The sequence below is a fragment of the Acomys russatus genome, chromosome 23, assembly GCF_903995435.1.
Source record: "Acomys russatus chromosome 23, mAcoRus1.1, whole genome shotgun sequence".
Lineage (NCBI taxonomy): Eukaryota > Metazoa > Chordata > Mammalia > Rodentia > Muridae > Acomys > Acomys russatus.
Window position 1 is genome coordinate 12,447,949 of NC_067159.1, and position 14,848 is coordinate 12,462,796.

Genomic DNA, 14,848 nt, shown 5'->3' on the forward strand with positions numbered 1-14,848 from the left:
AAGAACTACCTCAAAAGGATAAAACTAGTAAAATTATAGTTTCCAGTGCAGAATGGGGAAATATTTATGTCTGATTTGGGTCTTGCTGTGTGACATAGTTTACCTGGGAATATGTACACACACACACACATGTCTACTCATCATAGAAAGGGAAGGCCATAACAGGCCAAAGTAATGATTGCACCCCTGTCCAGCTCAGTGGCCTTCGTTACTGACATTTCAAGCAGGAGTTACAAGGTTCAGGCATGACTTAAGAGCATTAGTGTCAGTGAACATCCCACCTCCACCCAGGTGGCCACTTACAGAAGTGAGCACCCTGGAGCCAGCGAAGAAGCAGTCTAAGAATCTCTTTTCTGCAGTTCGGCTCTCCAGTCTCCCTCCCCTAGGCTGTTTGCTCCTTCTTAGACTGTTAGAAAGGGGCCCTTGAGAAACTTCCAAGGTTCTATTCTCCCAGAAGTGCGACCTTTAGTTTACTTTGTGAGCCTGGCAAGCCCCTCTCTCCCTCATGGAGGGAATGTTTCAACTAGGAGAAATACAGAATACCGCATTTACCATCGAGAAGCTGGGAGTGTAGGTAGCAGAAGCAAAGATGGCAATTGACAGTGATTTTTTTCCCCTTAGTAATCTCCAACTTTAAAACTACACACAGGAAGTAGACTAGTTAAGACTTCATCATGTCATAATAAGTAATATATGCTGATATTTCATATGTACTTATCACATTGCATGTTTTATTTCACATTAAATGTGATATAAACCATTTTCCACTTCCAGTTGTCTTGGATAAATGTGTTTTAACATGTAACAAAAAGTTCCCCAAAATTCCTACATTGAAGCTATTACTGTCATTGTTATTATGGGGGGGAAAAAAAGGTGAAGGCTGTGCCGCCCGCTGGCTGACTCTACATGGTGCCCTTTGTACGTTGCTATCTTGCCCTTCAAAATACAAAAGCTGATCATTTTACTGGTTTGTATGTGTTTCCTTGGATTTCTGTCTGACTTTTCTGAAGATGAGTGAATCTCTTTTCTCTGATATTTGTCTATGCTCTCAAATATATCATTTGAATATATATATATATATATATATATATATATATATATATCTTGAGGTAATATAGCAGTTTGAAAATATATATGATATGTATATATGTATTTTTTTCCTGATTACTTGGTTCTATTGCCAATTTGTAAAAAGGGCCAGGACACTTTTTTGTTTTTATTTTTCATTGTTTCTTTTGAATTCAACCCCATGCACCCCAATCCCATTCAGCTCTTCCTCCTCTTATGCTCCTCACTACTATTGCAACCTCTGCCCATACACACAGAGAAAAAATATCTCACCGTGGAAACTGTAGTGTGTCACTGTGTCCTATAGTATACACTTTTGTCCACACTTCTTTGCTTGCAAATGTTCATTGCACTGACTCACTGGTCTAGTACGAGGCCTCTGGCTTCTGCTACACTGTGGATATGAAACCTCACTGGGACTCCTTTCACATATCCTGTTGTTGTCCTGTGTCATGGAGACCCTGTAGTTTTGGCTCTATAGGGCCTGGCCCTTCATGTACCCCAGCAGTTCATTGATGGGTAGATGTTGGTGTGGGCCAATCCAAAGCCCTGGATCTGGGCCTGAGAGGGGTCTGAGCTTGTCAGCCCACCAGCTCTCCCACTCTAGTGCTCTTAGGCTGGCTCACCAGCAACTCGGGCCATCCCCCGGTGCTACCATGGCCAGTCTCCCCTGCTGCCCAGGTAAGATGCAGGGGCCTGGACACCTAGGACTATGGAACTATCCTCAGATCTCTTGCTGCTTCTCAGCTGTCACATCTGCCTTCTTGGTCATTATCTACACTCTCTGCTCTTTTCTTCTTGGCTTTAGCACTGAGCTTGCTAAATAAATTGTTATCAAATTGGGAGTCTTTGCTACATTTTTAACATCACTGAGGATAATTTCCGATTTTTTTTTTTGTTACTGTGAAATTTTAAATCATATGAATGACAGAAATTAAGGTTCCTCCCATGCAACTAAGTTTTATAATTAAAAGGTTAATAATTTTAGAGATAAATACTAATATCACCAACTATATAGATTTTTATTAAATAACTTGAGCAGGTACCTGAGAATTGTCTAGACACAAGAGGGTGGGCAATCTTCCTGTACATAAAGTTCTGTTGAAAGTATAACCAATCCTGGGCTGGAGAAATGGCTCAGAGGTTAACAGCATTGTCTGCTCTTCCAGAGATCCTGAGTTCAATTCCCAGGAACCACATGGTGGCTCACAACCATCTATGCTGGGATCTGATGCCTTCTGGACTACAGGTGTACATGCAGATAGAACACTTCTATACATAAAATAAATAATTTAAAAAAGTATAACCAGTCAGAATAACATTCTTCCTAATAATTAAAAAAAAATCAAAATGCCAAGACAATAGAAACACCATAGATATAGAAACTAACAAAGACATTTCAGAGTAAAATTTTAAATTATATTTTCTTTTCCTGGAGCAACCTTGATAGTTCATTCAAATTAAGTATGTGAAATATCTTCAACATAGGAACAAAATTATCAACTACCCACAAGAACTTTTCATTTTAGGAATATGAGACCATTTATATTACCTGTCAATTATTTCCATCTTTAAAGTAGTTTGATCTCATCATATGAATATTACTTCTATAGGCCATGAAATGAAACAGAAAATCAACAAGATTGTCTTCAATTGCCCTTGTTTTTAGTAGTTTTTTTTATTAATTTTTTTTTATTTTCTACATATACATTTATGTAATTATACATATATACAGTAAACCATCTACAGCAAGAAGAACCATGGCACAATCAGGAATTATATAAATGTTATATTCTTAGTGTTTTAGCTATTTGTGTTTGCAATTGCCCATGTTTTATGTATGAAATGCTGAGATGAGATCTGAGGGTAAAGTCTGGGAGCTCTTTGAAAGTCTGAGTGGTGGATGCCAAGGCCCCTGTTGCCTTTTCCCAGTAGTCAAATAACCTGTCTTTTTACACTTTGCCAAGAGACAGTGTTGTTATGTGTACTACACAGGAAAACAGAAACATGCAGGGCTTCAACTTGGAAAGGCCAGGTCTAGCAGAGGCTGGGGAGATGCCATTCTCAAAACCACTCCTAGTAAGGAAAGTCTTTATATCTAAGGTTAAAAATCCTATTTTCTTCATAAAGCTTACACCTGACATGGGAACAGTTTCTCTCACACTGTGCCCTTTCCTTGAGTGCAGAAATGAGCTTAGAGAACTCTAAAGAAACCAAACGAACTTTAAAGATTCAAACCCCTAATGTTTGGATGTTTCCCAGCCCAGTTACCAGATTTTTGCCAAATTAGCAGACTTCGGCCCAGTGGTGTACTTTTGGACGTGCACACACAGGACCCTCCCTCGTTCCTAGATTCTGTTTCCGTATGCATGAACCAGCAATAAAGAGAAAGCAGATGTTTGAGGAAACTCAGAAGTATATAACAAATGTTTTGTAAGAGGAATGATTTGAGAATTGGAAAGCTTTTCTAAATTAAGTAGTATAGGAGCTTGGGAAAATAAGGTTGAGAATAATTTTAAAATACATCAAAGAAAGAAATAACATGGGAGAAATTATTTCAAAATTAGATAATTGACATGCATGTTTGCTAGCATGCAGCTCATAAGAGTGCCAGAGAGAAAATGTTCAGGGCATCAGTTACTAAAGAAATAATGCAAAATTTCCTAGAGTTGAATGCCATGTCTACAATTTGGAGCTGCCGTTGAAGGTGTAGGAAGGCACATTATCATACAGAGAGCCCCTTCTTCAAAATAAATAAATAAATAAATGAAAGAAAGTACATTATTATTAAAATTTTTCCAATATAGAAAATACAAGATCTGAAAGTTTCAAAGGAACAGAATATCCAGTCACATCCAGTGAGTCAGAAATTAAAATGAAATTAGGTGGAAGTTAAAAGATAATGATGTAGTGCCACTTTATATTTAAGAGACAAAATCATCTTTTTCACTTAGAATTCTCTGCCCAACTATACTACAAATTAAGTGTTGGGTAAAATGGAATATTACCATAAGCATTGGCCTTCCAAAAATTCCATACCATATTCCATTTATAGGAAATCTAAGGAGGGATTATTAATCCAAAGGAAAGGAAAATGCAGAATCCAGGAATGGAGCAACAGAAAGAGGGCAGAAGAAATCAATTAGTCTGAGAGACTGGAGAACTCAGAAGCCATTGGGTTGAGAGGGAGAACTTTACAGGCAGAGTATATAGCATTGCAAATTATTGTTGAGAGCTTATGTGGAGAATTTAGAAAGAACTGTGATAGATAGAGAACTATCCAAACTACCTCCTGTGCTTCCTTTTTACAAGTCAAATATTTTTAAACTCCTACACTGCTCAAGATGGGTTTGATGATGCCTGCGTTTGTGGAAGTTTCAGAAAGACAATAATCTGTGACAGAGTGGGCATATGTCAGGAGAAAAGTGGCTTCCTAGAGTTAGAGTTAATGATTTGCAGCATAAGTACAGTTATTTAAAATATCTATGTATGGATAAAGAAAGAAACAGGTTAAATATTTCACCAGGACTTGGAGTAGAATGCTCATATGATAGACTACTGCTTTTCTTTCTTTCTTTCTTTCTTTCTTTCTTTCTTTCTTTCTTTTATTTAATTAATTTATTCAGATTACAACTCAATTGTTATCCCATCACTTGTATCCTCCCGTTCCCCCCTCCCCCTCCCGCTTTCACCCTATTCCCCTCCCTTAGGTCTATCATTGTAGTGCAGATTCCTTTTTTAAACTGACTTTAATTATATTTACACCGCACGTGCGCACGCGTGCACACACACACACACACACACACACACACACACACACACGTGCACGCGTGCCCAACTTGTGGCGAAGGCTAGAAGGTAGGATACTGTAATGAGGATGACAGACCGAGGGCTGCATGCATATTCAGGATAGCTCTTTAGCTGGATAGAGAGGAAGAGTCTCTAACCCTGAACAGCAGATCAACTGTTGATGGCAGTGTGTTTGTACAAGAGCGCAGTCTAGGAAGGACTCTACAGTCAGAAAGAGGCTGACAATCTCTAGATACAAAAGGTTGGGTAGTGGAGATGCAAGGATTGGAAGAGATGAGGCTGATGAGGTAAACATTAAGCAGACTGTACTAGGTCCTAATAGGCCAGAGGTTATCATAACTGCCTTTAAAAATGTGTCTTTGGCACAAACTGTCACTGACATCCTTTTATACATGGTATATGGCTAACTGTACCTGACTCTACCAACTTTTGTTAAATATCTACTGTGTTTGTTTTATTTGTTTTTTGTTTTTTGTTTTTTTGTTTTTTTTTCGAGACAAGGTTTCTCTGTGTAGCCTTGGCCATCCTGGACTCACTTTGTAGACCAGGCTGGCCTCGAACTCACAGCGATCCGCCTGCCTCTGCCTCCCGAGTGCTGGGATTAAAGGCGTGCGCCACCATGCCCGGCCTGTGTTTGTTTTAAATAAGTAGTGTAGATTAAAGGCAATACATTTATACTGAGTTTGTGATTCGATACATGAATCAGATACTTTTCTGGAATATTAATTCATGAATAGCTTGAAAAGAACTGGCATAAACGTAGTTTTCTTTTCATCTCTCTTGCTTGAGATCTCTGATATACCTTGCCGCTATGTGGCATGCCTACGTTTGATGTGAGGGGTCATGCCAGAATAATTTAATCCAGAATTTGGGTATTTTACTATAATAGTATTGTATTGATGGAGTATGGCTGTGCGTAAGGCCCGTATGATCTAGGGAAACTTGAACTTTGGTTTTAAAAATGATTCTTTCCTTACCCCTTGCTTCTTTAGAAATTAGTCAAAAACGAACTAACGCTGAGTGTTATGGCACATACCTGTAATCCCAGCAAATGGGAGGCAGAGGCAGGCAGATCTCTGTGTATTTGAGGCCGGCCTGGTCTACAAAGTGAGTCCAGGACAGCCAAGGATACACAAAGAAACTCTGTTAAAAAAATTGTAAACTAAGATATTTAATCTCACATCTAAGTAATAGTTATTTTTAAATAACTTATAGTATCATTTTTAGAAGATCCTCAAAAGAGATTTGATGGTATGTGTAGGAATGGTGAAGTGTGTGTTTGTGTTTTTGTGTGTGTGTGTGTGTCTGTCTGTCTGTCTATGTCTTATACAGGGCCATGACTCCCGTAATTCTTTTATTTGTTCCTAACCTTCCACAACTGTCTTAAATGTCTTTCTGATCTAGTACCTTCTGATTATTGGCTTTTTATTTGTCCCTTGTGTTTATTTCTATTTACTGGTGCTCACTGGTGCTGTTAATTTTACTGGTGTTAATCTTGTGCCTTATTTGACATTAGGGAGATTTTCCAAAGTATCATTTAAAGCAATGTAGTTAGCATACACATAAGGCCATGACAAGTACTTATATTTAGCTTCTCTTTCAGATACCTTTATCCAATTTTTCTGTCTTACTGTGTTTTTACAGGTATGCTGGCCCAATGGAAAGACTGCAGGCAGAAACTGAACTTATTAACAGGGTGAATAGTACCTACCTTGTGAGGCACAGGACCAAAGAGTCTGGAGAATATGCAATCAGCATTAAGTAAGTAGGATAAGTGCTTTTGTAGAAATAGATTTTCTATGTTCATAACCCTGTAGGTCATGTGACACATATAACACTGAAGTTAAAAAGCAAAGTTCTAATTGCAGCAGAAATAATGCATTTATCCAGACAGTTCATTAATACTGGAAAATATCTGCAAGAAAAACAGTAATGGGTGTTATAGGCTGTTAATTGGCATAATAGATTTCCTTCATAATATTACATTTTGTTGACTTGATGTGTGTATATTTCTAGTAAATTCTAAGAATACAAATTACTAGAACGGTTCTTTTTTTGCATTCTCAAACTGAGCTTACTAAGTAAATTAAGCATAATGATTAGTCAGGCTCAAGTCTTCTCTCACTTCGAATATTGGTTATATCTTCAACCCATCTAGTAAATACATTTTGTTAATTAGCTGTCACCATTGTATTGGCATAAGTATATATTTTGTCTTCAGAATTAATTCCTATAGCATTATTGGGGCATGCCCTCTGGTAATTATTGATTTCTACTGATTAAAAACACATTTATATTCATAAGTTATTCATTGCCCACAGGTACAATAATGAAGCAAAACACATCAAGATTTTAACAAGAGATGGCTTTTTTCACATTGCAGAAAATAGAAAATTTAAAAGCTTAATGGTGAGCATTGATTATTTCTTTTCAATCTATAAATCCCATTTTCTGCTGTTAAGTTAGTTTAACTCTATAGTTTCTTAGCAATGTTACTCATTGAAAATTATTTAAGGAGCACTACAGTGTAGGCTTTAGCAAAATCCTTACTTTATAGGTTGGAGAATTGCAGTGAAGTTTTACATTCCCCAGATGGTATGGCTCATTGTAAATGAGGTTTCTAAGTTTCAGATAATATTTTAGAGTTCACGCTACTCAAGACTCTCAGAACAACAGTCAACTTTCAATTGTTTGTGTGGATGTGTGAGTGAGTTGTGTCAATGGCAAATGACAAATCTTTACTATGTTTTCTTATGTCCTCTGTCTCTCCATTCTGCTACTTTGTTGTCATTATAAATTATTTTGTCATCATAAATTATGAGTCAGAAAATATTTAATTAATAAAATACCTCTTACATTTATGTATATGTCATACAAAATGTAATATAAAGTGAATTTGAAATTTTGTTTATATTTCTGCTATTGTAAATTGTCTGTATAATGATGGTTCTCATTCATTACATTAGACAATTAAGTATCAGTATGTTTATAATTTTGCCACACATAACAGTTGATATTATGTAGAAATTTTGTATTGAAATGAAAAAAACATAGATCATGATTCCAATGTGGTGATTAATCATGACAATTTATAAATGTCTCAATAATTTTATTAGTAGAAACAGTGCATATATGTCATACAGACTATGCATACATAACATTTTGCACACACTACTAAGAGTAAAGAAATCTTATTTTCTTAGAAGTGGCTTCAAATCTATTTTTTTCACTTGGGGAGTTTCTTGAACTAATGAAGAGTTTAGATGTGGGACACAGATACATTTGTAGCTGCTGAGAACTTTGATTAGCTTTGAGAGGGGAGCCTCATTGATGGGTTCAAATGATACGTAATACTCCTTCCCGTCAAATAACAGAAATCACTTAGGAATACAAATGAGCTAAAATTGAGTATAAGAAGGCTTACAAACACAACCAGCTTGAACGCCTCGCCGAAAAACCATTTCAAGATCAGGATCAGTATTTTAAAGGAATCAAAACCTTTTGAGCTGAGAGAAAAGGAAATAGGAGGAAATCTATGGACATAAATGGCACATTTGGAATTCAAAAGCAAAGGACAGGCAGCATGGAAAATGGAAACCCTTGTCAAACTGTTACCAAGATCCAGGCATCCTCCCTGCTGGGAGAAACTTCCATTCTGTTCCAGCTATTGGCGCTGTGTGAGAGAGAACAGAGCTAGCTTGACCAGAGGAGGTTCTTCATGTACTCAGTACCTGGGAAGGATGTGACACGTGGGCACACAGATAATGACAGACACAGCCCCATCAGGATGAAAGCCTGCATCGGCGCCTCCACATCTCTGCAAGACACGGCAGCAGCTGTAGCTTTCAGCTGCAGAACTTTCTTGAGTGGTAACGAGGCTTCTTCCACTGTGTTACAGTTGATATGATGCTTTAAAAAATGCTGCAGGGCCAAGGATGACTGCCGGTCCTCCTGACATTGAAAATAGTGACAGAAACCCCCATCAGAGAAGGGAAACAAGAAGGATGAAAGGAATGGCCACTGGAAAGGGCCAATCAGTCCAGCCCTGTATCATCTTGGTTTAACCCAAGGAAGTCTTGTAGCTGGGAAGCTTAGGGACGATAAAAGCTGGTGGCGCTATCTTGAGCTATAGCTCTTATCAGGCTGTGGTTATACTAAAGCCGACAAGCAGTCCAATTTAAGTAATTTGTAGCAAAGAGACCACTGAAGTTTATCTGCTGGTTTCCTGGAAAGGGAAGTAGAGGTACAGTTGTCTCAGAGTTCAAATAAGTGACAGAAAACCTGTTTAATCACTCATGCATGCCACTGTTAAAGACATACATTCATACCTATGCTATTTTCCTTCCTTTTTATTTCCACACCTAGGGATCTTTTATAGGGAAGCTCAGACCACATAATAGTTCAAAAGACGTAACTGAGAATTTAAGGACAAAACTGCAGAAACTAAAAAGAAAAAAAAAAACAAAAAACAAAAAACAGCGTAAGGATATTTATGTAAAGAAAGAAACGGAGATAAGGAACAGAAACTTTAGCCATGAACAAAGCTGTTTTGCCAGGCTTAGCAAATAACTGCCAATGGCTGAAGAAGCCGCTCAGCTAGCTGGAGTAAGGCCTACCTTATGTTCATGTGCTGAAAAATTTTATTGTGAATATGCTTAATTTTTGGAGATGCTTATTCAGTAAATTCAATAAACAGATAAGCAGTAGTACACCAAATTTATGTATCATGCATATTTTTAAAATAAATGTTTATTTAGAATAGAAATCTATTAATTTTTCCAAAAGTCAAACTTGGATTCTAATGAAATGATTTAATAGAAGGACTCAAAATAAAATGACTTAACTGATCTAAAAATGAATCACAAGTTAGGGAATACATGTGTGCCAGAGAACTCAAGATGGTGGTGTCCTTCAGACCTGAGCTGGGAAATGCTCTGTGGATACTTGCCAAAAAGAAGTGGTTCATGTGAAGGTAACAGATTCCTTTGGAAGATGAAAGGAGGTTCCAAGATGTGGGAGGTGTATTTAAGAAAACAAATAAGGGCCATAGATCCTCTGGCAGACATGGCTTATTATGTTGAATTACATAGCACAGTTCCCATCACAGTCAGTGCTGCTGTGTAGACTTGAGCCATTTCTTAGGAGTAGTTCAGCATCTTACTATCTGCATTACATTATGATCTTCTGCATATAAATTACCATGCAGCATGGAATAAAATTTTTATCAGACGGGATACAAAACACGAGCAGACTCTAAAGCTTATTTTAAATTAGCTGGCGTCTCACAGAGAAGGCCGTGTTTGGTGCTCGGGACTAGAACTTCTTCCCATGGGTTTCAATAGCTTGGTTAATCAAAAGCTTTGCTTTTCTTAGTCATTAAGTTCCAATCCTAGATGACTTTTTGATTCCAGATTACAAGGCATTAATTTGTCCTGGCTTTCATGTATGCCAGACAAGCCATGTCCAAATGCCGTTTGTAAGCCTTCTCCATTGCCTGTTTCCTTGGTAATTGGAATGACTGGCCCACACTCATTATTTCTCGGGGTTGGATTGTTGACACCACTGTGCCTGCTGAGATAAGGGAAGCTTAGAGATTTCTTTTGTTTAGAGTCATCTCATTTGCTTGTTGTACCTGAAGGTCAGTGACTGCTAAAGCAGGGGTGGATTATACTAAAACACAAAGAGCATAAAGCCGGGAATTGGAAAAGATCCACAGTGGCGCTCCCTAATTCTACTCAGGAGCATGTTAGGAAGATTTACCTGCCTAAGACTGTAAAATATGTGACTAAAATACTTTCCATGCTTAGCCAGGTATTACAGACTATCTGCAGTTTACTAAATTGCCTCATCCTGGCTCTTTGAAAAGTCCTTTTTTTCCCCTTCTCTAAAAATATTAAATGACCAACAAAACCCTTTTTTTTCCTGTTCAATAATTCAATAGTTTATCGCCAACTTCACATTAATCTTAATAATAATGATTTATAACAAAATTTATAAAATTTATATTCTCTCTCATAAAGTTAAATTGAAGTTCAAAGCTGTTGAACTATGCAATTTGTTTCAGATTTATATTTATATTGTCAAAGAAAATAGCACATCCTAAATGAAGTGTCAAACCAAAGGAACAATTCCTTGGCCTCATTGGTATCAGTGATGCCATACGCAAGTAATTTTCCTTAAGCTTTGTATTATGTCATCAAAAAGGAAAATTCTTTATTATTTTTTTTTACTAAGCACAGTTTAACTTCTGAACTTCTCTTTGACAAGCCGTATTTTAAAAAATTGGCATATTGCAAATGCCATATTCGCGTCTAGGTAGCCAGGGTTACATTTCCAGGATATAATATTCTAGTTGGTGTTTTGTTTCTTTTGCCCATTGTTTTTGCTGTTCTTCAGAATCCACATACCTTTGTTTTTATCAAGAACCCTCATTCTCTGGGCTCAAGAAACAGACATACACACACACACACACACACACACACACACACACACACACACAGACACATACACATACACAGACACACACACACTATTTTAAGTTATAGAATTAATGTATACTAAGACCATAACATCTTAAGTTTAAGAAAACAGAGTTCCTGGTATGTCACAGCAAATATGACTTTCACCTGTACTTTTTCTGTACTTACATTTGCCACGTGCGGTTAATCACTGGATGCAGCTGAAAGGACTCACTCTGCACAGATAATAGTAATATGGACTGCACACAAATGGGTTCACTTTACCAAGTTCCATGCATCCGTGGGTTGAGCCCCATCTCAGGAGGTTCTTAGGTTAAGATGTGAGAAACCACACAAAGGGCCTGTTGCAAAGGATAACGGTAGCTGTCGTGATTATTCACATGTGCTAGGCATGATCTGTGAAATGTTTTATGACCCTCATTTTCCAAATGTGGGAATTAAAGAAAGAGAATCTTCATCTGCTTTATCCAGTGATTTAGAGAAAATCATACAGCTTTCAGTTTATTAATGTGACAGGATGTGTGTGTGTGTGTGTGTGTGTGTGTGTGTGTGTGTGTGTGTGCATATTAAAATGTCTGTGCTCTATGCAGAGGTGCAAATACGCAGAGACCAGAGCAAGATATCAGTTGATCTAGTCTCCCTGTCTCTCTCCACTCTGTCACTCTATTTACTCACAGATCCTGGAACTGGGCTGGAAGCCAGTGAGACCCAGTGCTCCTCCTGCTGCCCCCACCCCATAGTTCTGAGGTTATAGGCGCATGTGTGACAATAATCTGAGTTCTACATGGGTGGCTGCTTTTTTAACTCTGGTATTCACTCTCATGCCTCGGTACCAAGTGCTCCTATCTGCTGAGCAGGGTGGGGATTTTTACTGTGTCACCTTTGTGTTGGTTCTCAGCCCTAGACTCCCCCACCTGAAATGATCCCTTGCCCATTGCAACCTATGGAGGTTTCCCCCCACCTCTAGTCTTTGATTTAAACCAAGCCACCTCCATCTTGTTTCCCAGTTGAACACAGGAAAGGACGTTCTTTGTGCTCTTGATGTCTTATAGCTCTTCACATTCTCATCTGGGACCAAGAACTCCTGGAGAGTGGGGATGTTGTCTGCAGCATTTTTTCCTGAACCCTGGCATTCCCAGTACAGTGCAGTGTAGAGCACTTCTGACTTAGCCAGAGAAGAATAAATCATTGATGATCCTTTTCTTCATCTTCCGAGTGGGTTCTGGGCTGATTGATTTCTTGTTGGAAATTTGAACTTAACCACTGGGTAGATGGGTTGGATCAATTGACAATGTTATTTTTTTTCCCAAGGAACGAGTTGCTCTTTCATCCTGTTTAACAGTGCTATAACAGAAGCATCGACTGCTTTGTTTAAAGTAGTTTGCTTCTATTTTCATTTCAACTATTTATCAGAGACTTTATATCTGCCACATTTGGTAGCTGAAACATTTTAATTATGAATTATTCCATTCCAGTTCTTAGTAGAGGGATTGAGACTTGTGTAGAATCTGAAGCCTAAATATATAGAAAAGGATTTTCCCGAAAGATTTAGTTTGAAATATAGTAGGAGCTTATATTTAGGCTTTGAGATGTTTAGGACGAATTATTTCTAAACATCAATTAAAAAAGAACCACCTTGCTGCCCTCTGTGAATACTGGGTGACACTGAAGCTGAGATGCACACTAACACTTCATCACTTCAACAGGCATGATGCTGCCCAGTGCTCAGTACTTTATCAACGTGTGTGTGTGTGTGTGTGTGTGTGTGTGTGTGTGTGTGTGTGTATAAAAGTACATTTAGTGTTAAGCTTGTTTTTCTGACAAGTTGAAAGAAAACGGGGGAAAGTAGAAATTGCTATAGAGTCAAGCAAACAGCTGTTCCTTTCATTTTTCTTTAGAGAGACATGCCACTCACTAACAACGACAATAATTACTACTTTGAGACTGAGGTTTAGCATAGCTTCTTTTCAGTACTGCATCTGACTGAAGACAGACAGGAAGCTCTGCGTGCCTGAGGAAACAATAGAGGGCAAGCAATGTGGAATAAATGTCTCTTGTAAATAGGATTGTGAGTGTGTGTGTGTGTGTGTGTGTGTGTGTGTGTAGGGGGAGGAGTCAGGTATATCCAGGCATCAGGCTGAGCTCTTACCTATACTTTGATATATTTGAAAATGTTAGACTTAAAATGAGTATCATTTTATCATATGTAATTATGTACTAAGGAGTTTATTTGAGAATAAAAATAACAAAACTCCTCTTTAATTTGCTGTCTTAAAGGAACTTGTGGATTACTACAAGCACCATTCTCTTAAAGAAGGATTCAGGACCTTAGACACAACACTACAGTTTCCATACAAGGAGCCAGAGCCTGCAGCGGGACAGAGGACTACTAGAGCAGGCAACAGCTGTGAGTACTGTGGCTGAGAACACATAGTTACTACATTTGGTCACTTAAGGGGTTGGAAGCAAAATGACATTAACCATCTTCATTCTGAACTTTGAAATATAGCCAATTAATATGCTAATGCATAGAGCAGACACATTTTTTTTTTTTTTTTTTTTTTTGAGCTAAGCAGAGTTAGAAGGACCAGGAGGTTCACGAGTGTCTCTAGTTACAGGTTTTTGGGGTAAATTAAAAAAAAATATATCTGTGTTAAAAGAGCTATCAAAATGAAAGTGATACATTAATGTGTGAAGTTTTGTTCTTTTCACTGGATTTTGTATTAGCCAGACTCTCCTTAACTTATATGTAACATTTGTGTCTATGATGCTGTTTGAGGAATAATATCTAACAGAGCTGATACAATGTGCCTGGTATCCTAACTGCTAATGTTCTGATTTCAACTCAGTGTTTTGAAAGCATTAAATTTTTTATTTTTAATGTATTTTATTAATTTATTCATATTACATCTCAATTGTTATCCCATCCTTTGTATCCTCCCATTCCTCCCTCCCTCCTGTTCTCCCTTACTCCCCTCCCCTATGACTGTGACTGTGGGGGACCTCCTCCCCCTGTATATGCTCATAGGGTATCAAGTCTCTTCTTGGTAGCCTGCTATCCTTTTCGTTAGTATTTTTAAAAACTATACATGCCTACTTTCTTGAAAAATATTGTATTGAACATAAATAATCACAAAAGATGGTTTCACACAAATATACAAATGCATCACAGTTTCAGTGAATTCAAGTCATAAACTCTGCCATACCGTTTCATGTCATGTAAGCTTCCTGGACAGAGATCCAACCTATGAAGGGAACATTGTAATGAAAAATGTAAAGCAAATACAATTTTAGTCCTTAGTTCATAAATGTGTAAAAAAAAAAAAAACTACTTTGAAAGAGAAATGATGAAAATTTTACCACTGTTAGAACCCTGAGTTAAACACAAATGAAAGAACAAGAGGTAGTTCCAAACAGGACTTGCACCAATGCAATGCAACTTGACTTTTTTTTTCCCTCGAAGTTTGCACTAAAGGGAGACAGTGATGCTC

At 37.7% G+C, this 14,848-nt stretch overlaps 1 protein-coding gene across 1 annotated transcript in view; it reads left to right on the forward strand.

Annotated features, from left to right (window-relative positions):
- Vav3 (vav guanine nucleotide exchange factor 3) overlaps window positions 1-14,848 on the forward strand; it is a 327,028-nt gene that overhangs the window by 293,214 nt on the left and 18,966 nt on the right. The window contains exons 23-25 of the mRNA XM_051165697.1: window positions 6,523-6,639; window positions 7,200-7,287; window positions 13,635-13,764. Of these exons, the coding sequence (XP_051021654.1) occupies window positions 6,523-6,639; window positions 7,200-7,287; window positions 13,635-13,764 (335 nt within the window). The remainder of the gene's footprint in view (window positions 1-6,522; window positions 6,640-7,199; window positions 7,288-13,634; window positions 13,765-14,848) is intronic.